The sequence below is a fragment of the Sarcophilus harrisii genome, chromosome 6 (genome assembly GCF_902635505.1).
Source record: "Sarcophilus harrisii chromosome 6, mSarHar1.11, whole genome shotgun sequence".
Taxonomy (NCBI): Eukaryota; Metazoa; Chordata; class Mammalia; order Dasyuromorphia; family Dasyuridae; genus Sarcophilus; species Sarcophilus harrisii.
This window is the reverse complement of record NC_045431.1, coordinates 174,594,491-174,621,927: the sequence shown is the minus strand read 5'-3', so window position 1 is coordinate 174,621,927 and position 27,437 is coordinate 174,594,491. Positions and strand designations below refer to the sequence as shown.

Sequence of the window (27,437 nt, the reverse complement as noted above, 5' to 3'; positions counted from 1 at the left end):
TCTATGAGTGTCTACTTCTCTTGGAAAAGTTTGATCTTCTCGTTGCTGTGTATATGAGAAGTCTCAGAACATTTCAATTACTCTCAAGAAAACCACAGAAATCAGCCTCTGAATGGGGCAGCTCACAATGTCCTTGCAAACCTCTGTCAATTATGGATAGAAATGGATAAGAATTTGGCCCTAGGGGCCTCTCTTTCCCCTATTTCCATCTCCAGTTCTTTTTTTGTTCCCCTTTCAGGGTTTGAACAAGACATTTGGGTGGAATGGTCAGTACATTGTTAACTCTGCCTTTAGAATGGGTGATCAACTTGATCTGTCAACTTCCCAAGAGTCCCAGGATTTGAATGTGGGGGAAAAATGATTATTTCAATAGAATTTATTTCCTTTGTAAGTTTTCTATTCATCAGTTTTATTAAAAAGTTCATAGGCTTCATCAGTCTGCCAAAGAAGTATATCACTCATTTACACTCTCTGTCTCTCTGTCTCTGTCTCTGTCTCTGTCTCTCTCTCTCTCTCACACACACACACACACACACACACACACCCCTAGAGAAAAGCATCCCTGGTTTACAAGGAAGTTTAGGGTGAATACAGTAAAAAAAAAAAAAAAAAAAAAGCTTGTAAACTTAAAAAAAAAAACAGTGATATAATGGATTTGAGGTCAGAGGATCTGGCCTTGAAGCCTGGTTGTGCCACCTTTGTGACTTTAGACAGGTCATTTCATCTCTCTGTCTTAGTTTCCTTATCTGAAAAATATAGGGTTTGGATTAGATGACTTCTGAGGTCCTTTTGGCTTTGGAATTTATGACCCTATGATGGGGATCACACCAATTCAGTTCATATTCCAGGAATGACAACAATACAGAGCCTTGTGAGAAATTTTTGTGACTCAACTGCCCATGATTCAGGACAAAGCCCTAAAAGACAAACAGAGAATTTACAATTTTCCTTTTCTTTCTGGAGGGATGGGAAAGGTGGGGAGAGGGACTGAGGTGGGAGAGTCTGTGACTGTTTGAAAGCCACTGTATCACAAGTGATATGTAAACACACTTTCCCTAGGAGGCTAAATTGCCCTGCAGGCTTCTCGCTGTCAGTGACATGATTTAGTTAAACACAGATGCTTTTAGAGGGTCTTTGTGCTGGATCATAAATATGTAATACCTTTATAAAATGTCTGTGGGTGTATGACTGGATGGCTGGTCAATGTTTGAGAAATACAGCAGGGAAAAAAGCTCACTCATCAAATTACAAGCTTTACTTCCGGGGATTTGTGTCTGTTTGCAGAGTATTCCCAGGATCAGAAGGTCAGAAGCAATCCAAGCTTCATTTCCATTTAGTCTAGAAGAATGAAGCTGGTATCCTGACCTGGAAGAGACAGACAGATAGATAGAGATGATAGATAGATAGAGATAGGTGATAGGCAGAATAGTTAGGCCAACTAAGCTGAATAAATGCAATAGCTCTAAAAATAAACATGATATAATATCCTCTTTATCATAGATTATCTTGCTATTACTGTCTTCGTTTTTATAACATTCAATTATGAATGTGTCCCTTCACTCTCTCCTACTTATTTAGCCACTGTTTGATTTAAGATTTTAAAAGAAAGAAAAAAATACTGCTTAGATAATCAACATATTTACCCTGACAGTACATATAATATTCTCTACTCATAGACTCTTGTCTCTGATATAAAGTTTGCAGAATTCCATTTTTTTCAACTTTTCTATTATAAATGTTTAGGATTTGTTTGTTTTGGTATAGCTATTGTTTCTATTCACATTGCTATAGTGATTATGAAGTATGTATACTGTATTCTTTCTGTTACTTAATTTTGTAACAGTTCACATAAACATTTCCATGCGTCTCAAGCATTTCTTAACGGTGGAATATTATTGTTCCATTCAAGTAAAACAATTGGCTGAGCCATCATTCAGACAATAGGTTCTACTTTGTTTCCAGTTTATTATTACCACAAAATGCTGTAATGGCTGTTTTTCTTCTTTATGGGACCTTCCTTTCATTCCTTGAATTTCTTGATTATATTTCTATCACTGGAAGACATTTTACTTATTTTTAAGGTTTACATGTTGTTTTCCACAATAATTTGACCATTTCATAGCTCTACCAATACTTACCCGACTGTCCACAGTGCTATTTCTAACAGTGCTATTCCCATCCCATCTTTTGTCCATCTGTGCCTATTTGTTAGTGATAAGGTGAAATATTAAGGTTTTATTTACATTTTTCTGATTATTAATAATTTGGAATAACCATATATATGGTTGTTATTAGTTTGTGATTTTTCATTTGACAACTATTTGTTCAAATCTTTTGACCATTAATCCCTTGATGAATGACTTTCAGTCTTCTGTACTTAAAGAATTCATTAATCAAAGAATTCCTTAATGAGGAATTCTTATTTATATCACTTAGAAATCCAACCAGGTGGCCACAGGTATCAGGTTTTGAAAGTAAACCTAGGAAACAAAATGTTACATGTACAGGACCCAGGCAAGAGACCTATAAAGACTACTCTGCAATGGTGGAGTTTCTCTCAGGTATTCAGGTCCCCACTAATCAAGTTATGAGGTCACATTGTGGAAATCTTTATTCTTAATGTAATGTGTAGAAATATCCCCAAATATTTAATTATTCAGTAACAGTAAAAGTCAAAGATTCAAAAAAGCATCCCACACAAAAAACATTCTCTGTCTCCAGAACAAATTACTTTTATTTCCTCCTTCTGAGCACTAGGTTCATCCCTAACTCTTCTGTTTTCCCATAGCCTATCAATCAATTGCTAAATCATTTTGATTCCACCTTCATATTTCTTATACCCAATGCCCTCTACTACCATCAAGTAGTTTTTCTGCTCCAATTGTTCTTTTCATCTTTGATTATAGTGCTTCTGTTTTTAAAGTGATATGCAATTAAGCTTTGTTTGCATTTAATTGGTACAGTCGGATTGTGTCCAGCCTTGACTTTATGAGATGTGCTCTGTTCTTCACCCATTCTTTAGTCCACATTTTCAGCCATGGCTGGCTCCTGTTTGTGTGAATAGTGAATCCCTTGAAGTAGGTCCATGTATTTGAATCCACATTATTTGGAAATTATAGTTAGTAAAACATAGTCATCAGCTTCCAGCCCAGTGGAAATATATAGTGCCAATTCAAATAGTACTATCACTTCAGGGGAATTCATTTGTACTAATCAGACCTTGCCATGATTCACAGATTATACTGTGACTGATAAGATCATGTCCCAGAGGAGAAAGAGCTCTAGAGAGACATTTTAGAATATTTGAACTAGTGAGAATGGACCTTGGAAGTCATCTGACCCAAAGTGCTTATTTTTTATGGAGAAGGATCCAGGTAGAGAAAGAATCACACAGTAAGAGTTATTCTTGCTGCATCGTTTCATTCATGTCCAGATCCTCATTACTTCATTGGTGTTTTCTTGGCAAAGACACTTCAGTGGTTTGTCATTTTTTTCTCCAGCTCATTTTACAGATGAGGAAATCGAGGCAAATAGAGATATGACTTGACTGGGTCAAACCATTAGTAAGCAGTAGAACCCAGGAATTGAACCCATGCGATTTCTTTTCAAATGCAAATAAAGGGAGGGAAGGAAGAGATGAATCTTTGAAAATTATGATAATTTTACACATATAGAAATGATCATCCTCTGCTTGTACAGAAGAGGAGACTGGAGCCCACAGAAGGATAAGATCTTGCTAGAGTGAATATCACTAAGTGGTAGCTTTATGTTCCATGAAGTCAATTCCTTTTGGGTAACTTCTTGAATACCGTATTTCTTGGGAACCTTGTAGAAGTGGTTGGGGTGGGGGGGTTGTTGAATGAAACTATTGAATTTCAGCTATCTATGATGGGGCAGGGTACTACTAAACTTATCCCTTTTTGTTTTTTGAACAAAAATTTTGAAATGAAAACGTCTATTGAAAACTAGCTTTGAAATCTCCATCTATGTTTCAAAAGTCTTCAGACATTAATGGATGGCAGCTTTAGAATTCTCTTAATTAATTATGTCATTGCCAAAGACAAATTGCTGCGTCACCCTTCACTTTGGCAAAGACAAGGTAATTGTTTTAAATCCAGAGAGACCTACAGAGTGTTCTTGTTATTGGGAATAGAACCAAGAAATCACAGAGAGAAAACACACTCACACCTACTATTCAAGAATATCTTCTATGGAACATTGGACCTGAGCAATTTGTATACCAATTCTGTATGTAGTACACATACACAAATATGCAGCTCCCCTCCCCCCCCAACACATACACATACACTCCCCTCCCACACATACATACCTTTTGCTTCTCATCACGCTAGTTCTCAATTCATTTTCAAAATAAACAATTTGTTTAATAGATGTAAATGGTAGTCCATGAAACCCTAACTTGAAATAAGTTAATACTTATCATGTTCTTTTGTCCACAAATACTTATCGAATAGAAGCCTATTCTAGCATCTCGTTCTTGTTCACTTTTGATGCATCAGAGGGGTTGTCATGTAATACAAGATTCAATGTACTTTCCTTCAGGATGCCTTCTTGGATTGTCTTTCCCTTCACAGACCCCAATTAACCCCAAAAGTCCTGTCTGCTTTGTCCCTGTAATAATAGGATATCCTCAGTCTATACCTGCTGAGACATGTTACTCTGTTGGTACAGCTATGTGAGCATCAAGATGGCTGTTTGACTGAAAATATAGTAGTGGAATCATAGCCATGTCCACACCCAACAATTACATACTGCTTGGAAATTTTCAAGGCACTTTACCTATGTGAAATCTCCCCCCACCCCCTGAATAAAAAGTTTTAGTATTTTGTCTTTATCAAGATTATTGATTTTTTTAAACTAACCCTTGATTTCTCTACCAGTGATTAAGCAAGAGTCCAAATGGAAGAGTGGCTACTATCTGCCTTCTTCAACTAAAGATAGGAAGTGGTGAGATCTAGCAAGCAGAGTTTCTCTCTCTCTCTCTCTCTCTCTCTCTCTCTCTCTCTCTCTCTCTCTCTCTCTCATACACACATAAATGTATAAATGCATGCACACAATACAACATACATACACATATGAACATTAATTAAATACTTATATTTGAATATATAAGTGAGAAATTTATAAACAAACATGCAAATGTGAATACATATATACACATACACAATGCACACACATGCACATACTTGCCATCCAGAGGGAAGAACATAAAGATGAGCATGCTGGTTTTTAAAATGACTTGATGATAAAAATCAGATACTACCTACCTCCACATACTGCCCCTCTTACCTCTTGTACACACATACCAAACTGGAAAGGAGAAGATACCTATGGAGTCACATCTTGTTTTGTGACATTAGATAAATCATTTCCCTCTTGGAACTTCAGTAGCTTGTAAAATGAGGGGATCAAAATAATGGATCTTTCAGATATTTTTTAGCTTGAATTCCTAGGTTTGTGTGTGTAATTTTGAGCAAGTTATATCTGTGCCTCAGTTTCTCTATGCACAAAACTGGAACCTCTTATGTTGGAAAATAATTTATGATTTCTAAAGTCCCCTCCTGCTCCAAAATCCTATGGGTCTGACAAGTGGTCTTCCTTGATAATACATAGGCTAAGAGAATGATGAAGAGTTCCTAATTGTAATGCCAGAAAAACCAAGGCAAGATAGAGATTAGAGAGTATTTAATAATTTATTTAAAAGAGAGAGATTTAATGGGACCAAATGGATCCATGGTTTGGTCCCAGGGCTGAATGAGACTATCGTTTCCAAGAATCCAGCCAACAATGTGAGTTCTCAATGACATATATACACATGGCTCAGATTCAGGGGGTAGATTGAGACAGGGGTGGACTCAGGGTGCTGAGAGCAAGAATGAGATTCTGACAGGGTGGGGTGAGATGGGATGACATAGGAGATGGAATGACCTAATGGGGGAAGGAACCCCGGAGATAGGGAGAGTCATCTTGATAAGACAGTATATGACATTCTGATAGCTTGGGATGTGTAGAGGCATTCTGATATTCTAAAACATAAGATTTTTTTTATCCTTATCAAATATTCTGATAAAGAGGGAAGGGTTTTGCAGGATTGAGCAGACAATTATAAACTGAAGCAGAACAAGGCGGGACTGGATCAGGATAATTAGGGAAACTGAGTCAGGACAATAAAAGAGAACTGTGACATAACACTAATAAAATATATTCCTCTGCTCCCTTCTGCCACCTCAGTAAGATAGATAACTCCTCAACATTGCACAATTGGAGACATTTTCATAGAGACCCAGCACATCTACTGCTCTCACACTTTTTCCGGGATCTTGCGTAAAAATGGCAGAGGCTTCTTGAAGAATACAATGTACCAGACAACATTGATCACCCTTTTGGAGGAGGAGAGTCAAAGACAATCACTCACTCAGCATTGGATATATTATCACAGAGCAAAATGGACACTATCCAAATTGAAACATGGCCAAGAAGGGAAAATGATTATAGAATCAGAAGCTGTTTGAATTAACTTCTTTATTTTACAGATGAGGAAACTGAGATTCAAGGAAGTGAGTGAATTGGCTTGTCCAATGTCACATAAATACTAAGTATCAGAGACAGAGGCATAAACCCAGCAATCTGACCCCAGAGCCAATTCTCCTTCCATTGTACCTCCTCCTATCAGATTCTCTGCTCCCTTAATATTCAGGATGTGTTTTAGGAGGAGAAATAGAAGTCCAGCAAAGTTATGCTGAGGTTTCCCAGAGCATTTAAATTCTAACCATCAGTTATCACTGATAAGGGAAGTCACACAATACATGAGTTTGAGTGAAAAGATCTCAAAACACAGTATTCCTTGAACTGATTAATTAGAAAGTGAGCAAGAATCATGGGATGCCAGAGATGGAAGGGGTCCCAGAAGTCTTTTTTCATACCTGCTTATAGCATCAGCCCTATCTATGGCTTCATAGAAAATATGCCTCTACTTAAAGATATCTAGTAAGAGGAGAATATTCAGTTCCCAAGAAATATTATTCTATTTTGGACAACTGTAGTTGTTAAGCTACTATTTTTTGTTTTCTTGTGTTTTTGTCTTACTCTCCTCTTCCCTGCTATAGGGGCAGCTAGGTCAGGCTTGGAGTCAGGAAGATTCATCTTCCTGAGTTCAGATCCAGCTTCAGATACTAGCTGTGTGAACCTGGACAAGTCACTTAATCCTGTTTGTCTCAATTTCTCATCTGTAAAATGAGCTAAAGAAGGAAATGTCAAACCATTTCAGTATTTCTGCCCCCTCCCCCCAAACCCAAATAGAGTCATGAAGAGTGAGACAGGACTGAAAGGACTAAATAGAAAATTTCCCTCAGTAATGAGCTGTTATCTAATTTTCTAAAATAAAACAAAATGTCAAAAAATATCCTCTACAGAAAAGCAAAATAAACCTAATCTATTCTACTTGAGAACCCCTCAGTTAATTGCAGTCCCTTCTCATGCCTTTACCTTCTTTTCTTCTCTCATCTAAAAATCTCAAACTTGTCCAATCTGTCTTTTGATGGCACAGTTTATTATCACCTCCCCATTCTGGCTGACTCCTGAACATCCTTCTACTCATTCTTTTAAAAAAGAAATGATAGCAAAACTAATCACACTTCTAGAATTGTGATCTGATCTGAGCAGAGGACAACAGGATAATTCCTTCTCTCTCTTTCAGTGTTAGTGGGTCAGTCAGCCTATTACTGAATTTGCTATTTGAATTAATTTTTTAAAAATTTACTAACATTGAGCTATTGGTCCTTTAGAAGCCCTAAGTCCTATCCTGTCCTTCTTCCTTTTTTGCTCAAGAGGACATCTTCATCTAGAGTCAAAAATGAATAGAATACTACCTAGTATTGTGTGGCCAACAATGTTCTAAGCATCATGGGAAATATAAAGATCAATAGACTCATACAAGAGGTAATTCTGCCTTTAAAGGAACAGTCAGTCCATTTGGATGACAAAACTAATGTATGGATAAATACTTTGAATTCTACTCTGCCTCTCCACCCACCTCCCCAACTCTTCATTTGTGTATTCAGCTCCTCCTAATTAGATAAAAATACCCTATTGAATATATGTTTGTGATTACTTATTTTGAATTTGTTGGTATATGTGTGTCTATGACTAACCTAGATATAATGAAAGCTCTTGGAGCCCAGGTATTATTCATTTTCATCTTCTTTCCCCTCGTATCTAACACAGTGCCTGGGAAATGATTAGTTCTTGGTGCTTATTTGATTGCTTTCTAGTATGGTTTCAATCTTTCTTGAAATTCATTGTGATGTGACTTTTGGTGGATTGGATGACTCTGTGATGTGATCTTCTGAAAGGGGGCTCTTTTTCCCTCTAGTGTAGATTTTAGTCCATCCACATCCCAGCAGCCTCTGCAGTTTCTCTTCCTGGACTTCCTTGAATCTTCTATGGAGCATCTCTGAACCATTGGTGATTTTCTTATGTTTCCTTTAATATTTTATGAAAATCAGGGCTACACCAAGACTATCCATTTTCCCTTTCTCCCTTTTGGTGCATGGATGCTCCTTCTCCTATGGGTCATTCATTTTCTGGTTGTTGTGACTTGATTTATTATAAAGTAAATGATTCCATTGTAGGGAGAGTAGGATTTCCTAACACTGAGGATATGTACAATCCTTCCCTCTTTGCTGCTGCTGCTGCTGCTGCTTGCAATAGAAATAGCCAGGATTTCTATAGTGGCTATGATATGCCAGGTACTGTGATAATATTTAGCACTCAATATTTATAATAACCCTGGGAAGTAGGTGTTCTCATTATCCCTATTGTATAGTTATGGAAACTAAGGCAGACAGAGGTTAATGACTTGCCCAGGGTAGTAAAGGTTGGAGGCAAGATTTGAACTTGTCATCTTGATTCTATCCATTGTGCCACCTAACTTGACTTATGCTTAGTTTAGTTGAAAAAGTGTCCAGTTTGGAGCTAGAAAAGCTTGAGTTCAAATTCTGCCCCTGAAGTGCCATTTAACCCCTTGGTAAATCACTCAGCTTTTCTGAGCATTGGGCAACTGGCCTGACCCATAGGCAGGTTATGCTTTACACCAGTGGAAGAATTTGTCTTACCTGCCTAAAAGCACAGTTCCTTAGAATATTCATTTATCAGGAAATGTTTGAAATTAAAACAAAATAATTAAAACAAATGGCTTTGAGATGGTTGCTGTTCTCAGCTTACTGCTGCAGACTTTATTGAGGGGATCTAAGAATAATTCTCTGGAGCTTTGGCTCAGTCAGGCCAATTGGCTCTGACACATTTGAAGTAACAGGACTGAAATCATAACTTGGCGATTAACATATTTTGAATCATTTATAATTATAAAATAAATGTGTCTTGAAAAATGACACCAGAATGACTTTCTACCTGCTTAGAATTTTTTTAAAATTTAAAGGTTTTCAGGGTGTATAGAGTAAAACAGTTGTAACTCACTTCATTGATTTCAGTTTTCAAAGAAAAAATCGGTGCTACCTGGAAGCTTTCAATGATAAAATAGAGTGAGCCAGGGTTGTTTTTCAAAGACTCCTATTGACAGAGGTAGTAGTTCCTAGGAATCCATTGAGATGTCCTGTTGGAGAAGTCTGTGCACTGAGAATTTAAACCATTTGTGATAGTTTTTTTTTTTTTTTTCAGTGCTCTTGTTGTTGCTACTCATTTGGGATCTCTGAGATAGACTTTTTAATTTTATAAATGCTGGAGCAGCTGCTACTTTGAAAAAAACAGATAGGAAGGAAGGAAGGGAGGAAGGAGGGAGGGAGGAAAAGAAAGGACTCTCTAAAAGAGAAGACTGAGAACTTCATAGATTTTAATCATATTTGTGTGGTATACATTTCTTATTATAGGTATTTGGCCATTCTATTGGTGATAGGAATGGATGGAATATAAGCCTGAGAAATGAGGCCCCTTTGAAATATTACAGGACAAGAATTGGTATTGTTAGCTCCCAACCACACTGAGTTACTTCCTGACTTATTAAAGTGAGATCATTCTGGGGGAGTTTAGTATTGAGGACTTAAAGGGATGGGGCCATTTCAGGGAACCTGACTGAGTAGCCTACTTCATAAAAGCATTTTATTTCAAAATCATCACAATAAAGATTTTTTTAAAAACTATTCATCTTCTTTAATAGTGTGAATGTGGGACTGGCCATGGTAGATTTTTTCTAAAGGCCAGGCAAAAGTCAAATAATGCTAGTGTTCTCCCTGAGTGAACCTTATTAAAGTGCTAAGAAGGAGTGGAATCTGCAGGCAGCAGGCAGGAAGAAGTTGCTACTGCAAAGCTTCCCTCTCTGGGGATGGATCAAATATCAGACTTTGCTAAGCCTTTGGTTCGGCCCATGAGGTCCCACCTACATCCCCTCCCAACCAGAGCTTTGTTAGATGGAGAGCATTGATCGCTGCTTTTTCCTGACCTAACCTTGGCTCAAAGGAAAAGAACAAATATGAATGAGAGAAAGCAAGGTTGGGTTGAAAAGTTGGAATAGGGATACTAGAGGGAAAGGAAGAGAGTAAAAAAGAGAGAGGGGAGTGGGGGGGAGGGTTGGAGACTAAGCAGAACTGCTGCCTGCCTGCTTGTCTTTGATTCGATAGCCTTTATTCCTTCTAATTGGATAAAATAGGAAGTCACTGGCACTGGTAGTCCTGTGTTGCTGGGTATACTGATTTGAGTCAACTCGAGAGAGAGAGAGAAAGAGAAAGAGAGAGAGAGAGAGAGAGAGAGAGGGAGGGAGGGAGGAGGGAGGGAGGAGTGATAGATGGGAGAAAGGGGAGGAGTGAAGGGATAGAACAGGACAGAGTGTAGATGACAAGGAGAAAGGGACTGTGAAGAAGGAAGGAGCTGGAAAGACAGAAAGTGCCTATGTACTCGTGCCTCCCTCCAGAAGGACAAAGAGGAGGGTGTGCGCAGAGGGTGGGGGGCGGGGCAGGGAGGCACCCAGCCCTCCTGGCCCCAGCCCTCCTCCTCTAGCCTTGCCCTGCGATGCCGCTGTTTGCAGGGATGCGCGGAGAGCAGGCACCTGCTGCTCGCTAATGATTCAGCCCCTCGCAGCCGCTGTCCGCTGCCGCCGCTGCTGAAACAGACCAGGATGCTGTTACCACTGCCTGTGCTGCCGCTCCCCTTGCTGCTGCCGCCGCCGCTGCCTCTGCCTCTGCCACTGCCGCCTCTCCTGCCCCCGCGGCCGCTCCTCTGCTCAGGGTTTTGCCTTTTGCTCTTCTTGATTGCCAGTTGTTTTCCTCCGCTAAACAACCCCCAGCCTCAGATGGTCCAGGTGAGAGCCCTGTCTTTTGCACTGGGCTACTGGTTTACTTAATAGAACAGCGCCTGGCTGGTGTTCTGCTTTTCTTTCTGTCTTTCCCCTCCTTGATTTCCTCTTTGCCCTCTTCTGAAGTGGAGCCGGGATGCTCAGAGGTATTTCCAGAAACTAGAAAAGTGGCCCATGAGCAGACACTGGATAATTGCTTAATCACCTTCCTTTTGCTGTTGTCAGGAAGAGTTTTTGCTTTTCTTCCTTATTCCCCCTCTCATTTTCTCCTCAACTCCTCCTGACTTGGATCATGGTCTTGGCCAAAAGCAACCTATTGATTTTCCCCTCTAAGATGCTGTCTCATATTGTTGGGGGGGGCCCTGCCTGGTGGTGAGAGTCCAGGCCTCTTGGAAGTGAGCCTGTAGAGACGGGAGCTTCAGACATGTCGGAGGGAGCTGCAGAGAGTTGTCCCAGCCCCTCCTCTGAGCTGAGTCCAGATCCATCTGTGGATGGACTCCCCACAGCTGAAGCAATGTCACGGGCCCAGGCCGAGGATGGGGGAGAAGGGGCCATCGTAGGCCTGGCCATCCCCTGCTGTGTCTGCCTGGAGACTGAGCGCCTGCGGGGCTGCCTCAACTCTGAGAAGATCTGCATTGTGCCCATCTTGGCCTGCCTGGTCAGCCTCTGTCTCTGCATCGCTGGTCTCAAGTGGGTGTTTGTGGACAAAATATTTGAGTATGACACCCCTACTCACCTCGACCCAGGGAGAATAGGCCAGGACCCTATCACTGCTGTGGATCCTACTGCTGCCTCTACCATCTGGGACCCCTCAGAGGTTTACCCCTCACCTTCTTTTCCTGGGGCCCACCGGGAAGCCAAGGGGCAAGTCCAGGGTGTTACAATGCAGGGTGGCAGTTCCCAAGTGCCCTCTGATCCTTTGGCCCCACCTTCCCCACAGAACCCCTCATTAGCCTTTTCTCTGCTGCCTTCTGCTGCACCATCCTTCCCTCCACCCATCCAGGACTCTGAGGGGAGAGCACCCATGACAGCATCACAGGCACCAACCACTGAAACAAATCTTCAAAGTGCTCCAAAAGTTTGTAAGTAAGAAATGAGAGAGAGAGAGAGAGAGAGAGAGAGAGAGAGAGAGAGAGAGAGAGAGAGAGAATGAATGAGAATATGCTGAAAAAAGGGGAACAAAAATTATATTTTTAAAGCAATTTTAAATTGCATTTTCATGTATACAAAGATGCCTAGGTTGTTGCTAAAGAGTTAGTGGAAGCATTTTGTAAGCACTTTGCTGGGGGCGGGGGGGGGGGGGGGGGGGGGGAGGATGAAGAACATATGTGAAGCAATTCTGGGAGAACTCTCATGAAATAGCAGCAGCAGCTCTCTATGGCCAGAAATCCTACCTTGGCAGGTAGCACCTCTATGGGGTATGAAACATACCTAATAGCAGGAGGAAGGACTACCCCCTGATTTATGTGTGATAAATGGGTTCCTTTTATGTCCCAGAAAAGAATCTGCTCCGTGATGCTTGAGTTGGATTGAAGATCTTTTTTTTTTATTTTTTTCTCTTTCCCTGGTGCTGATTTTCTCTACTTTTTATTGACCTCTCTTCTACCCATTCCTGGCCCAAAACCCCTTAGTCCTCATTATTCTCATTCGACAACTGTTCCCCCACCCCTTCTCCCTATCCCTGCTTTCTCAGCAAGGATTGCTTCTGTTGCCCTCTTGGTTCTAGTTGCCAATTCCTCTTGATAACTTCATCAAGGTACTTGGCCCATTAACTACCTAAGGTTGTCTCCACCTGTACTTTGGCTGCTTTTGCTTAGGAAGGGTTTTTGTTGAATATTCAGGATACTGCATGATTCTGTCAGAGTGCTTTCTCCAGTTAGGCCAGTCTTGGGTGATCAAGTATTTAGAGCTTTCTTGACAGTGATTTGGGACCAATCCACTTGTAGGATACCTAGTTTTTTGGGAGATGTACCATTTTAGCCTATACCTTGACTGCCCCAGTTAAGTGTAATAAGCTCAGAAAAAAGCTGAGGCTCTGGACCTAGTATACGCAGACTGCCGCTGTCCAGATGCTGAGTAGGCCTAAGGGCAACAGAGGAAAGGAAGACAAGGAAGAAATCCTGTGAAGTCATTTGGCTATAAACTTTTGCATGAAAAGAAGTTTCCAGCAGTTTTCTGAATGTAACTCTTGTCTTTTATTTTTGTCCCTGAGCTTCACCTCTTTGAGATGGATAGGTAATTTAGTAGAGAAAAAAAAGATTCATCTCCTAAATCTAGTACTTATATATTCCCTTAGAGGTTTTATTTTTTACTTCCTTTTAGGAAGAAAGAAACGTTATTATGAAACTCTTCCCAACCCTAAACATCAGGAAGAAAAAAATAACTCTTTCCCTCCGTACACATGTACCCTGATGATTTTGTTCGGTGTGAGATAGAGCTGTACCAACACAGAAGAACTTAGTTTGACTCTTGTGAAGTCTCTCTCATGTTCATTTATTTTACTATTTCCCATTCCAGTGAGAGACAGACCTATTGAAAGGTTTGTTTTCCAGGTACAATCAGGGAAGAAAGTCTTTTTCTTCAGATACCACTCTGCATCTCTCAGATCCCCAGAGCACCATTAAAGGGCTGACAGACATCATGACATCCTCGGCCTCTCCCACCTGGCCACCAGATGCGACAGGCTTGCCTGGAACAAGCAGTGCAGAGTATGCAGCTCCCAAAGCAGGCACAGTTCCGCATGGGCGGCAAGGTTACTCTTTTGTCTGATATGAAATATGATGCTTCAGTGAAAAGATAGGGCACCTTTCTGACTAGGCTAGCCTGGAATAGGGGCAAGGAAACAAAAATGTACTCCTTGGAAGGACCTTCTGAAATGTGTTATACTGAGATTTGGGAGATTTTAAAAAGTGTATGGTTTATTGATTAAGACCATGGCAGATGTACATAATTAAAAATAACCATTTTTTTAAATTGAAGACAAATTTCCTTCCATAAAGTGTCTTAAGTTATTATACTTCCCATATAGTTTTTATGCCTTTCTCCAAGGGTTGGACATGGGATTTTGATCTCATTCTCATTCAGTGAAAAGATTTATGGCTCCCTAGAACAAATGCAAGGTTATATTATCCTGTTTTAAATTTGGTCAAGAGCCTGAAAAATGATGGCTGGGAAATAATTAAATCATTTTATTCACAATCATTATTATGTGCCTACTATGTGTTAGGTGCTATGATAAGTGATGGTAATGCAAAGATAAGGAAATGGAATAGTTTCTGCCCCCAAGGAACTCACATTTGCCTGGGAGAACAACATATAAGTATATGTGCATGCACACATGCATTTATATGTATGTATATATGTACACATACATATACATTTGCATTGATATACTCAAAGTAAATGCACGGTAACGTAAGGGGAGAATTTCCTAACAACTGGGGGTGGGGTGTCAGAAAAAGCTTAGTGTAAAAGTGGCACTTGATCTGAAACTTTATTTTTAAAAAATGCAGTCACCACAGAATAGTTGTTGGGATTCCCCAGGTGATGGATTTATGACAGCTAACTCCTAGATGCTTTACTCTCAACGTCTGTTATTCCTTTATTCCCTTTTTATTGTGTCTCTAAAAGTTATCTGGTCAAAAAGCCATCTCATTTCTCTTTGGAAGTAGGGAGAGGGTGCTGTGCTGGGCCAGCTCTCTTTTCAGGAAGTAGGTGCTAGTCAATCCTTGATTTTGTTAATGTTTGTTTACTCACTGGTGAGAACATGCCCTTTTCTGCATTTCATTGCCTCTTCTCTTCCCATCTGAGAAAGCCTTGTTTATTTACAGCCAGGAGAGGTGTATATCCTTTCAAATGAGATATTTTTGGCTAGAAGCAAGTCACAGGCATCATGGTTCGGAGTGAAGGATTGCTCAGAAAAGCATCTGGCAGTGGATTTCAGAACACTTCTCTCCCCTCTCATTCCTTTTTCTCTCTGCCTCAGCATATTCTGTTCAGCGGTATTGCTGTCAAGGTCACTGTGTGTTGGGGGCTAATTGATTCGTCTTTATCCTGGAGACGGAGAGAAGAGAAAAGAGACAATCCCAGTAATTGTGTCTGCTGGGTTAGCCCCCAGACCAATCTCCCTTCTCTGATGATGGGTTGTATTATATCAATATTGGAATTACTCTTTTCCTGCTTGACTCGGCTTCCTACTCTAAATTACAAGTTTCTCTCAGCTTTCTTGCAGCAGAAGGCAAAATAGAGCTTTTCAATTTACCCTCATGCATGGTAGGCTTGCCAACCTCCCTAAGGTAGATGTTTCCCTTTTGCAAACTCCTATAATATCATACTTTCATCATATTAGACTGTGTAGACACACAGAGCTCATGAATACTAATACAGTGCCAGAATAGAGATAGGCCTTTTTTTCCCTTCGGGGACAATTCCTCTATATGAGGTCAGTCCCCTAATGACTATGTTTCTATCCCACACTAATGACCATGTAGCTAGGATAATTGTGGACCTTTCCTTTCGCTAACAGTCTAAGCAACATTTGACTCTTTTATCTCTCCCTCTGCAAGGACCTTGACACCCTTCCTTCTTGCCCTTGGAAGGGGAAATATTGAAACCTCTTTGAACTTTGGAGCCTGAGGAGTGGTGTGGGAATAAATCAGGATGATAAACAGAGCTAGAGAGTCATGAGAGAGTAAAGAAGTTATAATGCTTTCCTAAGAGAAGTGTCTCCTTCCCATGGACAATGTATTGTTCTCTGTTCCCTGTACATATCTTGCCTTGGCATTCTCCCCTACTCTTGCATCATTTATTTCTGGACACTGCTCTTCTTTCAAAACCTTCTTTAATTTTCATCTTGCCCTTGAATCCTTTCCTGATGCCCTCTCTGCCACCCCCCATGAAAGGTTTCTCTCTGCCAATTCTTTACATTCATTTCACCCATCTATCATATTTTTACTTTTCTTTCTCCCATAAGTTAGAAGCTCCTTGGATTAAAAGGTCTTCAGACCCTGAGCAATACTAATTTCTTAGAAAGTATCAAATGAATGAGATCCTCGGGGATTCTTGGTCTTCATTTAGAGGCAGCTAGGTGGAGGCCTGATACACAGAACACTGAGTCTGGAAATGAAAGACCAGAGTTCAAATCTGGCCTCAGACTTTTGCTAGTTCTGTGACCCTGGTTAAGTCCCCTAATGTTTGTCTGTCCCAGTTACCTCCATTGTAAAATGGAAGATAATAATAGCATCCATCTCTCAAGGTTGTAATGAGGATTTAATAATTTAATATTAGCTATTTGTAATAGCAAATGCCTGGTGTGTTTTCTCCCTGTTCTACTTGTTTCCTAAATATCTCCTAGTTTCTCTTGATAATAACATTTCTGGTACAGTTGCATTTTGGTACTCAACTGGGCCTAAGTAAATTTACCTTACTGACTCCAATTTTGATACTGGGAAAGGCCCTAGGATGAGAGAGAGAAAGCCCCAGCTTTCTATTCTAGGTCTCATTTTTCCTAACCCTGCAACTGTAAGTAACTCATAATCTGCCACTATTTCTGATTGCTTGTCTACGGGAAAAGGACCATCATAATTGTATTTTCTCCCTCAAGGTATGGTCATGATGAAATTTCTTTTAAAACTTATAAGATTACAGAAATGAGAGCTTGTTTGATTCATTCACTGATACCGGCTTTGTTTCCTCTTTGAGTTCTAATATGGACAATGTGTGATTAGACACAGAGTGGGTACCTTAAATTCAATTCAGACATAAGACTACACTCATTGAAGTTGGGGACACACAAGACAATGGATGTCGGAACACAGCTTCTATAAAGAAAATTCATGGCCTCAATCTCATAGACCTTTGTTCAATTGCACTAATATCATGGAGTAAATTATTTAGGTCGTTTTCATTTAAAGACAATCAGAACATTTTTACAAGTCCTTGCTCTGATGTTTTGAGAAAGTGATACTTTCCTCTAAAGAGGTCATTCATCACAAATATTTTCATAAGCTTCTGAAATTCATGCTGAGGATACTTGGATGCTAAGGTGTTTCTGAAGATATGCTGTCCTATATAACCAGTCACAGTTTTCAAAGGGTTTTTTAATGCCATTTCCCTTCCTTACAACCATTTTATATATAAGGTTCATAGGGCTGTGGTTTTATCCTAATTTTACATATGAGGAAATTGATACCCAGTGAAAAAGTTACTTCATCTAATCCAAGCCAAATTGACACACATCTATCAGGAGCCTGCTGTTTACTATGCTGGGTGCTCGGAGGAGAAAGCTAAGTTAAAAAGCCCACTTTTTCTGCCTTTATGGAGCTTTAATTCTCTTGAGGGAATGTACCATGTGCAGAAGTCATATGGCTAATGAGTGATAGAGGCAATGCTAGGAATCAGGTCTCCAGACTTGGACCAGCCCTGTGCTTTTTCCAGGAAATCACACTGACTCTCAGAAAGGGGCCTCAGTCCCTGCTTCAGAGAAAGATTGTCACTTTTGGTGCAGGCAGCTGCCTTTTTGTTTTGGAAGGATACTTCAAAAACTGAAAAAAAAACTATAAATTTTTTTACTGTAAAAGAGAGCAGTAATAATCATTTTCATCCTATCCACAAACATATCCTCAAGAGGATGTCCTGCTTTTTTATTTCAGAGATATGAACTCAAAAATCTTTCACTGAACAAGCATAGGCTTTCTTAATCAATTTTAGTGCTACAATGATGGGAGTGCTTTCTTTCAGAAGGTTTTCTTTAAAATAATGCTAGTGGAATATATTTGTTATAGACACTCAAATATGCCACATGGTGGTTTAGGATGGGGTAACTAATTATTATGTTAGGACCAAAGTTTTTCCTCTTTTCTATTTCCTCATGCAGAAACCAGTGTTGGAAATCTCTCTTAGAAATATACTCAGACCAAGATCTAATTAGACAATAAAAGAAAGTCTAAATATCCACTAATGGGTATATTCCTGCTAATTGTTTTTGAATCTCCCTATTATCAAGAAAGATAAAATGGAAATTGATGTCTCATTGAAAGACTTAAGTCATGTACCCCCAAGATCATCCATTTCACATTGCTTTAAACAATCAGAGCTCATTGCCATCTCTCAGGAATACCTCGTCTTCAAAGGACACATAAACTGTCACCTAGCCACCATTGGGTGTCTTTGGTCTAAGAAACGGCCAAATGACCATCTTTTTATTAATGATATGTTGACTTAATTAATAAAATTATTAAATTAGTCATAAACTATGTCTCTTGAACTTTTTAACTGTCACACTTCTTTGACTAAGAGGGAAAGATACCAGTGGACATTATGGTATTGAATAAATGATAATGAAAGGCTTATTTCATAAAATATTTTTTATCTTCCATCAAAAAGACAGTGAAAAAGAAGTGTAAATGGGCTTTGTGTAAATCAGTGTCTGACTGCTCTTCCTTTGGGACATTGTTAGAGTTTTCCTAATTGGTACCTATAAATGTCCAGCCATGGGGGACTCGATTGGATGTGTTTTACCACTTTAAACTTCATGAGTGATTCTAGTCAAGTCAATTAGCTTCAGTTTCCTCATCTCTATAATGGGGATAATAAGCAATGTATCCATTTCCTCACATTTCTCTTATTTGCCTACCTCCACTGTAAGGCAAGTGCTTTAAAAAAAAAAAAAAAAACAGCAAGAAAAACTACCCTCATAGCACTATAGAAATGATATTATTGCTGTTGGCATTATGTAATGATCCAGTAAGGAAAAATATGTTTTTAGTCAATTTCATTTGAAACACTCTTTCATCCATTAGTGTCCATGATTTTATCTAGATCTTCAGAGAGACTAATTAGGGTGCCTCTGGTGGTGATAGTGGGCTAAATGGTTCATATATTTATGGAGAGAGAATTCTTCTGAAAAAGGCATCCAGATGCCAGAGGCCTCTCAGCTCCCACCTCCTCTCATGACCTATGACCATGTGGGATATGGACAATATTTCATTTCACCATTCAAACTTCTTCATTTCCTCCTTTATCTATTCTTTATTCATCTTTCCAGAAATCATCTCACTTCTCTTGCTGATTCCAAGCACTTATGTTCCCATTTCTTCTCATTTTATGCTGGTACCTACTCCTGTATTTTTTAAAGTGCCTTTTTTTTTTTTTAAAAGCGCTGTACCGTTCTATCTGTTGCAATCTAATTGTTCCCTCTACTCCTGTTAGACAGGTGAAATGAGTTGAGATCCAAGGAATCAAAGATTCTATGTCACCTGAATGGTCATGTAATTTCATAGTGGAGAGATATGAAGAAGGCAAATGGGAGACCTTGACCACAGATTAGACTACCTTATCATCTTTCAATTTGTGCTTGGCCCTTTGCTGTTAATGTTTAGAATATTGCCTTTTTAGACAGGGTTACTCACGTGTCTCCCAAGGGGAATATTGTACTAAGTGGAGCATACCTAGAGTTTCACAAGGCATTTGATAAAGTATCTTATGGTATGGAGAGGGATATTGAGAGAAGGAGATTAGATGATATTAACTGAGATGAGTTTGGAATTGCTTTGAATGGCCATCCACCAAGAGGAGATATTAATAGTTCAACATCAGAATAAAAAGAGTCCTGTGGTGAAATATAACTGAAATGCTTGTAGGGTCCTTTGCTATTTATTTAACATTTTTATCATCAAATTGGATTAAGGGACACATCTATATTGTTCATTATAAGTACAGAAAGCACAAAACAGAAGGATGCTTAGCATCCTACAGGACAGAGGCAGAATCCAAAAATATCCCAAACACCTAAACATCAGGTTTAAGCAAATAAAATGAAACTCTGCAGGTATAAATGTAAAATCTCGTCTTTAGGAACAAAGAAAATTAATTCCCCAAATATAGGATGGGAGAAGTATGGTTAGATAGCGGCTTGTCTAAAAAAGATGTAAGGCGTGCAACAGACTATATGCTGCATATGAGTTAGCAATGGAATGAGGCAATCAAAAGTCTTCTGTGATCTTGGGCTCCAGTAAAAGAAATTGGGTATTCTGGAGCAGAGTCCTGTTATATCCTTCCCTGGTTAGAAAACCCTGGGATCAGTTAGGGTTGCCACAGTTTAAGAAAGCCACTAGAATGGTAAAGGAATTGGAGACCAAGTCATATGAGGATTGCTTTAAGTTAATTTGAGATATTCAGCCTTGAGAAGAGAAGGCTAGGGAATAGGAAATAGTTTTAAGAGTTTGAAAGATCATCTTATATAATAGGGATTAGACTTGTTCTTTTTAATCCAAGAAAGCAGATGGAAGATGCATAGACTTAAAGCAGGTTTAATTTTGCTGTCCAAAAGTAAAATTAGCATCATTGAGAGGTGATGCTTCTTACTCTTCAGGGGTCCGTTGCTTGAGGACATCAAGCAAAGACTAGATGATGGCTTGGGGGGGCCCATTATAAGGGTGACTGTTGGTTCAGGGTTGGACCAGTTAGCTGCTTGTATCCCTTCCAACTATGAGTTCGGTCATTGTTTAGTTTTATAACTCGTTTCCTTAAGTAACAAAATGAGTTTATGTTCTGAGGACTTTGGGATCTCACAAATCAATGACATTTTGAAATAGCATGCTATAGGAGCAATAGACTTTTACCTTAGTCATCAGTAGCCTTGTAGAACTTCCTGAGTTGAAACTCTATCTCTGAAAGTCTGTGAAATCTCAAATCCCATGGTTTTTGGGATTCCTAAAAAAAAGTGAATCTTAAGGATGGTTTATCAGAGTTGAACTATACTATTCTCTTCACTCCTTATTGGAACTACTCAATGAAATTGCTATGTCTTTGATCCAAAGATATCTTTGGATCAAATACTTCAAAGGGAGAAGAAATAGTAAGTAATAGTGAGTAAGTAATGCCTTACCTTGTACATTTATACAGAAAGTTTTATATAAAAAGAACTATGTGTAAAAAGGAATTACTCCTGTCCTTAGTTTTCTACTTCAGTGAACAGAAGAGGGATAGATTAATTCATTGTACAAGAATTATCAATCTGAAATCTTGAATTGCTGTGGTTGGTTTAGGGGTGGATCAGTGTCATGGCCCTTATGACTACACTTTGCATGCATTTTCCATGCTATTTAAAATGGTCCATGCAATTCTACAGGGGCAAAATTTATGATGGAAGGTTATAACATGCAGTGAAGTGTTTCTTTAGTCAATGAAGAGAATCACATTGGTTTGACATTATTAAAAACACAGTCTCTTACTCCTCTAGAATAAGTCATTCAACAATATGACCAATTGGAACTAAGGCAATATTACTCAGTACCAGGAGAGTGCTTCCAAAAAAACAGGTGTCCATTTGTATACTTATTTGATTTAAAAAAACTTTTGTTTTTAGAATCAGACGATTAGATAAAACCAGGAAGCTTGAATAATGATAAAGCCAACACATCAAACAGGCTCAAACTCCAACAGGGAAACAATTTTGATTTTATTAGCCATCACAATGATAGGAGGGATACACATTGAATGGCATCTGTTTCCAATTCATCTTGGATTCACTTCTAGAGAGCGTTGAGTTGCCAAAAAAAAAGTCCCATACTCCTGGAAAAATGCCAAAAGAATTTAAAAACAAAACACCATGAATTAAAAAACAATGCATTTTAATTTTTATAGCAGAAATGTAATTAATAGAGAGTTTCAAAAAAATCAAGTAATAAATATTGGGTTGCATTTTACAAAACCATCCTAATCAATATTTATTTTTAGCCAAACTACTTCATATTATTTTATTTTATTAATTAATTTTTCTCTGTACTTTTTGCATTTTCAAAAATCATCATTTCCAGGTATAGCATCCAGTAAGCTTTCCTCTGTGATGGGAAAAGGAAAATAAAAACTAAGTAAAGCAAGTCATAGTAGTCTTTGCAGTACATGTAACATTCTATATCTATAGTCCTCCCATATTTTCTAGGAAAAGAGAAAGATATATATTCTCATCTTTTCTTTAGGACAAAGATTAGTCTTTGTAATTAGACAACATTCACTTTCATTTTCATATTCTTTTCATGAATACTGTCTTAGTCATTGTATGATTGTTTCTGTTCTACATATTGTACTTTGCATTAATTAAGATGCTTTTTTTCCTGATTTCCTCTTGTTTATTTATTCTTACAGCACAATGGCATTCTATTATTTATGCATATATTATAATTTTTTTAACCATTACCCATTTAATGCACACTCATGCTATTTTCAATGTTTTGCTACCCTCCCCCCCAAATGCTACTATGAATATTGTATATTTCTAAGACCATTCTTTGAGTTGTTGGGTTTTTTTAAATTTCATTATTGATGTATATATACATATACATACATACACACACACATATATATATCACAATACTTGTCCCAATCATAAAATATGAACATTTTTAACCATTCTTTTTAAACCATCCTTTTATCAAAGTAATATCACAAAATGAAGAAGATATGATCATAGGATCATTGATTTAGAGTTGAAAGGGACTTAAGGTCCCAAAAATCCTTCCTTTTATAGATGAGGAAACATGTTGAGAGATTTAAGTGATTTAGATACTTGAAAGCTGACCCAACAGAGTAGACATGCTAGACGGTCTGAAGGAGCTAGAAATATTTTGAATATGGGGCTGGGAATGAATTTTTGAAATTTCAGCTAAGTCCACTAAAACTTATCATATATTCATAAGGCTCCAAGATATTCCTACACTTCATTTACCAATGAATACAATCTTTTGTCCTTCAGATTTTTTTCAAACCACTTTGATTTGATTTCTTTTCTTTAGCACATTTTCCTTTATGTTATAGTTATTTCAGCAACTGTTTTTGAGAATAAGGTCTGCATCATAACTTGAATCTCTAGAGTAAAGTTTGGTATCTCCTTCAGACTTGCTGCTTCTCTAGCTTTAGTTGGATTTTATCAGTCATATAGTTAGTCCCCCAGTCACCCCAGCTCCCTAGTCTAACTTGGTTAGTCCCATCAGCTCTCTATGTATATCTGCTGCACATGTATGTGTTCCTGGATATGTGTCTCAAGGGCTAGGACTCCGAATACTCTTAAGGATTGTTTTTATGACACCAGGGGTCCCAAAGTGAATCCATGAAATTCTCCCTTTCCTCTATGACTTCAATTGTTCAAGTGTAAATATAAGATTCTTGGCTCAATTCAGGCTGCCCATCTGTATTCCTCTCAGCCTTCAGAAGGTGCCAATACTATTTCATAATGGATATTGATATTTCTGGAAAAATATTTTGGGGAATAATATTCCTGTTCTTTCTCCCTTTTTTGTTCAATTCAATACTCCCTAGAGGAAAAATTATGGAAAATGATGAGGAGTGAAATCATATTAGCCCTTGATGGGGAGAGGGGAAGGAAGTGGAGGGAATCTTGATTTTTATGGAAAATGGGGAACACATAAAGCATAATTAGAACAATCATCAGGTAAAAGGGAAGACTAGTGATGATGATAACCATAATTCTTGGAGACCATAACTAATAATAACTATTTAACTTATTTCATAGGAACATTGTGCAAAAAGTGCTTTGTAAGCCTGAGAATGCTCTGCAAATGTAACCCAAAAATAATAGTAATTCTTCTCATTATTGGTACTTGATAGAATCTTTAAAAACTTTTGCAAAATGATTTCACATCTGAGATCTCATAGAATCCTGACACAACCCTTTGAGGAAGGTAGAAAATACTTCACTGCTACCCATCTAGTTGGGTTAGGTAACTGAGGTGAAATAATTTCCTTAGGGATAGCCTGCGCAAATACATGAGTGTGAGAGATGAACTAACTCATTTGGAGAAGAGCTGGTCATTCAGTTTGTCTGAAACATAGAGTTTGTGAAGAGTTATAATGTTAGCTAAGGCTAGAAAAATAGATTTAACACCCATTGCCTTCTCCTATTGCAGAAGAGGACACTGAAAGCCTACTTGAATAGTCAATGTTTTTTTCTTAGAGGCAGTTAATTCCCTTGAGGTTTCCCATGGGATGTCCTCTCTAAGTTAAAAAGTTCCTGTCTGAGATTCCCATTCTTCTGTTCTTTATTTGTTAACTATTCAAATTATGTTTGATGTGTAGCAGGAATATCTCTCTTTTGCAAAGTGTTATTGAGGCTTTTGGCATAGGGAGTTTATGGAACTGTCTAAGAATGGCCTCATTTCTCTAGGAGGGTGGGACTAATGGAAAGAAAAACATCAATTCATTCAAGGATTTATATAGTATATCTTTGCATTTTCAAAAATGCACCAAATGGAGAGTTAGGATAACAAGCAGAGTATGCTTATGTTTTCAAGGAAATACTTCTCTTTTTAGGGGTGTGTGTGTGTATGTGTGTGTGTGTGTGTGTGTCATGTGTGTGTGAGAGAAAACTCATTAATTTTGATCAGGTTTATTTTTTAGTTTAACCCATTTTTTCATAAATGGATATCACTATATATTTTGGAGTATAGCTTATCAAAGTAGAGATTGATCATAGTTTTCCTCATTGACATTCTTTATGATTTGGTGGTAAGAATTTGCTAGTCTTTTTATAGAAAAGGAAGCTGATAAATGCTTCCTGCCTGAGGGACTGAGTCAATATTGATGGACTTGCCCTAAATTTCCAATTTAAATTATATATCAATTCCTCTAATTAAATGTTGTATTTGTTCTAGTACTCAGACATAATGCAGGACTAAAAGATCCTTGTCAAAAATGGTGCCTGTCTGATAGTCTGTAGAATTTCCAGTTCCTCTTCCATGAAAGATTTTGATCCTAGGACATTACAAACTAATTGTTTTTGGCTTTTTTGAAATGATATTGACGTGAGCATGACTATATCTTAATACATTTTTCCAAAATGAGTTTCATTCCTGGAAAATATCACTTTAGAAATAAAGCTGTAACTGTAGGGTTTGGAGAGAATGCTCCTCATGATTGTATTTTCAACATCTAAGCTTTTTATCCATGCACTTTGGGTGATGTATGTGCTATGTGCTAAGGAAAGCAATATTTCATGATTAAAAAGGAAATCAATAGATCAGTGCATACAGTCTACTTTTGGTAAATGAAAAGATAATATATTAAATCTCTTTGTACTGTTTAAAACCCATTCAATCACTCTGCAGTAGTACCAGATGCAAAGTGACCTTAGAAGAATAGACATTCCAGTTAGTAACAAAGCATAATGTCTTTCTTTAAAAAAAAAAAAAAAAAAGTATTTAAATTATTGATTTTTAAGTTGACTGAGCAAGCAATGAGGAATCTGAGAATTAGTACAAAAGTTTAACAAAGGCATGGAAATGCCTTTAATGGTAAGGATGCTTTGTGATAGTGGAAATAATATTGACTTTGGAATCTGTAAATCTGGGTTCAAATTCCAACTTTGACATTTATTAGCCATTTAACCTGGAACAGTCACTTTTTATCTCTTATCCTCATTTTTTTTTCATCTAGAAATAGATGATAGATTAAGAATTGGAAGAGACCTTACAGATCATTTAGTCAAGATCCTCATTTCTTAAGTATGGAAAGTGAAGTGACTGAGACCAGAGACATTAAGGGACTTGGTGCTTACTACACGGGTAATTAGTTGCAGAACTGAACTTGGAGGGAGACCCTCTGAGTGCAAAGTTGAAGCTTTTCCATCATGCTAGGCAGTTTCTGAATTTCAAGAAAAAAGACAAGGTCTTATACTCAGCTGCTTGAAAAAAAATTGTAAGCCTTGTAGTTACATCCATTCATACAAAGCGAAATATGTAGTTATCCATTGAGTTCCTTTCTTTAATTTGCCTAAATACGTTAAGCAATAAACATATTTGCTTCAAGACGGTCAGCCCTATGCAGACGATTCCCCAACCCCTACTTGGCCTTTGATTGTTAGGGGCAGTGTGATTTTTAAAAAAAGGTAAATAAAGGGAGCTGTAGTCTTTGATATGTGCTTCAATTTAAGGAAAGGAAACACCAGTCACCTCACCTTCTGGGCACACCTGGGACATCTCTAGGAATCCTTGATGGTAGGATTAGAGCTAATGGTTATTAAAAGAAACATAAAATGAGGCACTGGGCTACATCTATTCCATAGCTGTTTCCATATTCCCAGGAACAACTCTAAGGATATGAGATGTGGGGCTCATCTTTTTAAGGTGATTTTGTGTGGTGTGTGGACAATAGCTAGGTACTCCTTGCCACTTTCTTATTTATCTTTTTGTTCCAGATTCCTATTAGCTATTTTTGTTGTGTCCATTTTAATCCATTCCATTTCCACTTATATATAAAGACACAAGTGTGTTCTTACTCAGATTTTGCTAGGAAGGAAGGGAGGAATAAAGCAAAGGAGAGAAGAAAGGGGGTGGAAAGAAAGAAAGAACAAAGGAAGGAAGGGAGGGAGGATTTAAAATTATAGGTAGGATCAACATGAAAAAAGTTTTCAAAATATGGTAAATATATTATTGCATGTAATTACTATTAAGGATTTACTGTGTGCTAACTGTAGGGATACAAATCCAAGCAAACAAGACAGATTGTGCCCTCATCCAACTTATATGACAGGAAGGGAAGACAACACAGAAAGGTAGTGGTGGTATTGACCCTATGGGGGTGGGGGGAGAAGAGGGAGCAATGTACACAGAACACTCTCAATTTTAATCTGCATAATTAACATCATCTCTCTCATTGTCTGAAATCTATATAATCAAAACAATAAATCAAGCCCTGATTTGTAGCTTTTGCTGATTTCGAAGGTTTAAATTGGTAGAAGGAAATTCATAAGGGGGAACTAGAAAGATATGACTGGAAATATAGTAAGTTAGCAAGAAAATTCCAAGAACAGTTCCAGTGGTAGTGAGGAGATTCAGGGTTAGGGTCCTTCCTAAAATGGTGGCTCCATAAAGGAAGTCACCAATGAGAAGATGATAGCCCTAAGGTGATGTTTCTCAGCAGTGTCAATTTGTTGGGTGAGAAGGTTGATACTGGGAGAGGCCAAAATGGATCTTTAGTTTGCAAAAGTCTCAATTCTAAAAGGAATTCAATTGAGCTCAATGGAACAAATACCAACATAAACAAGATACTTTGCTAGGGGTTAAAAAGCAGAAGTGGGGGAAAAAATGACAAAGTCTCTGCT

General features: G+C 38.2%; 1 protein-coding gene across 9 annotated transcripts in view; it reads left to right on the top strand.

Moving 5' to 3' along the window:
- Positions 1-27,437, top strand: part of NRG1 (neuregulin 1) — a 212,519-nt gene that overhangs the window by 68,101 nt on the left and 116,981 nt on the right. For 3 of the 9 annotated variants that reach the window (XM_031942688.1, XM_031942690.1, XM_031942691.1), the window contains exon 1: positions 10,819-12,405. The exons of 5 other annotated variants lie outside the window; for them this stretch is intronic. In XM_031942688.1, coding sequence (XP_031798548.1) covers positions 11,748-12,405 — 658 coding nt within the window. In that variant the 5' untranslated portion in view covers positions 10,819-11,747. Of the gene's footprint in view, positions 1-10,818; positions 12,406-27,437 lie in introns of those variants that run through there. One more of the 9 variants, XM_031942692.1, reaches the window with a different exon arrangement.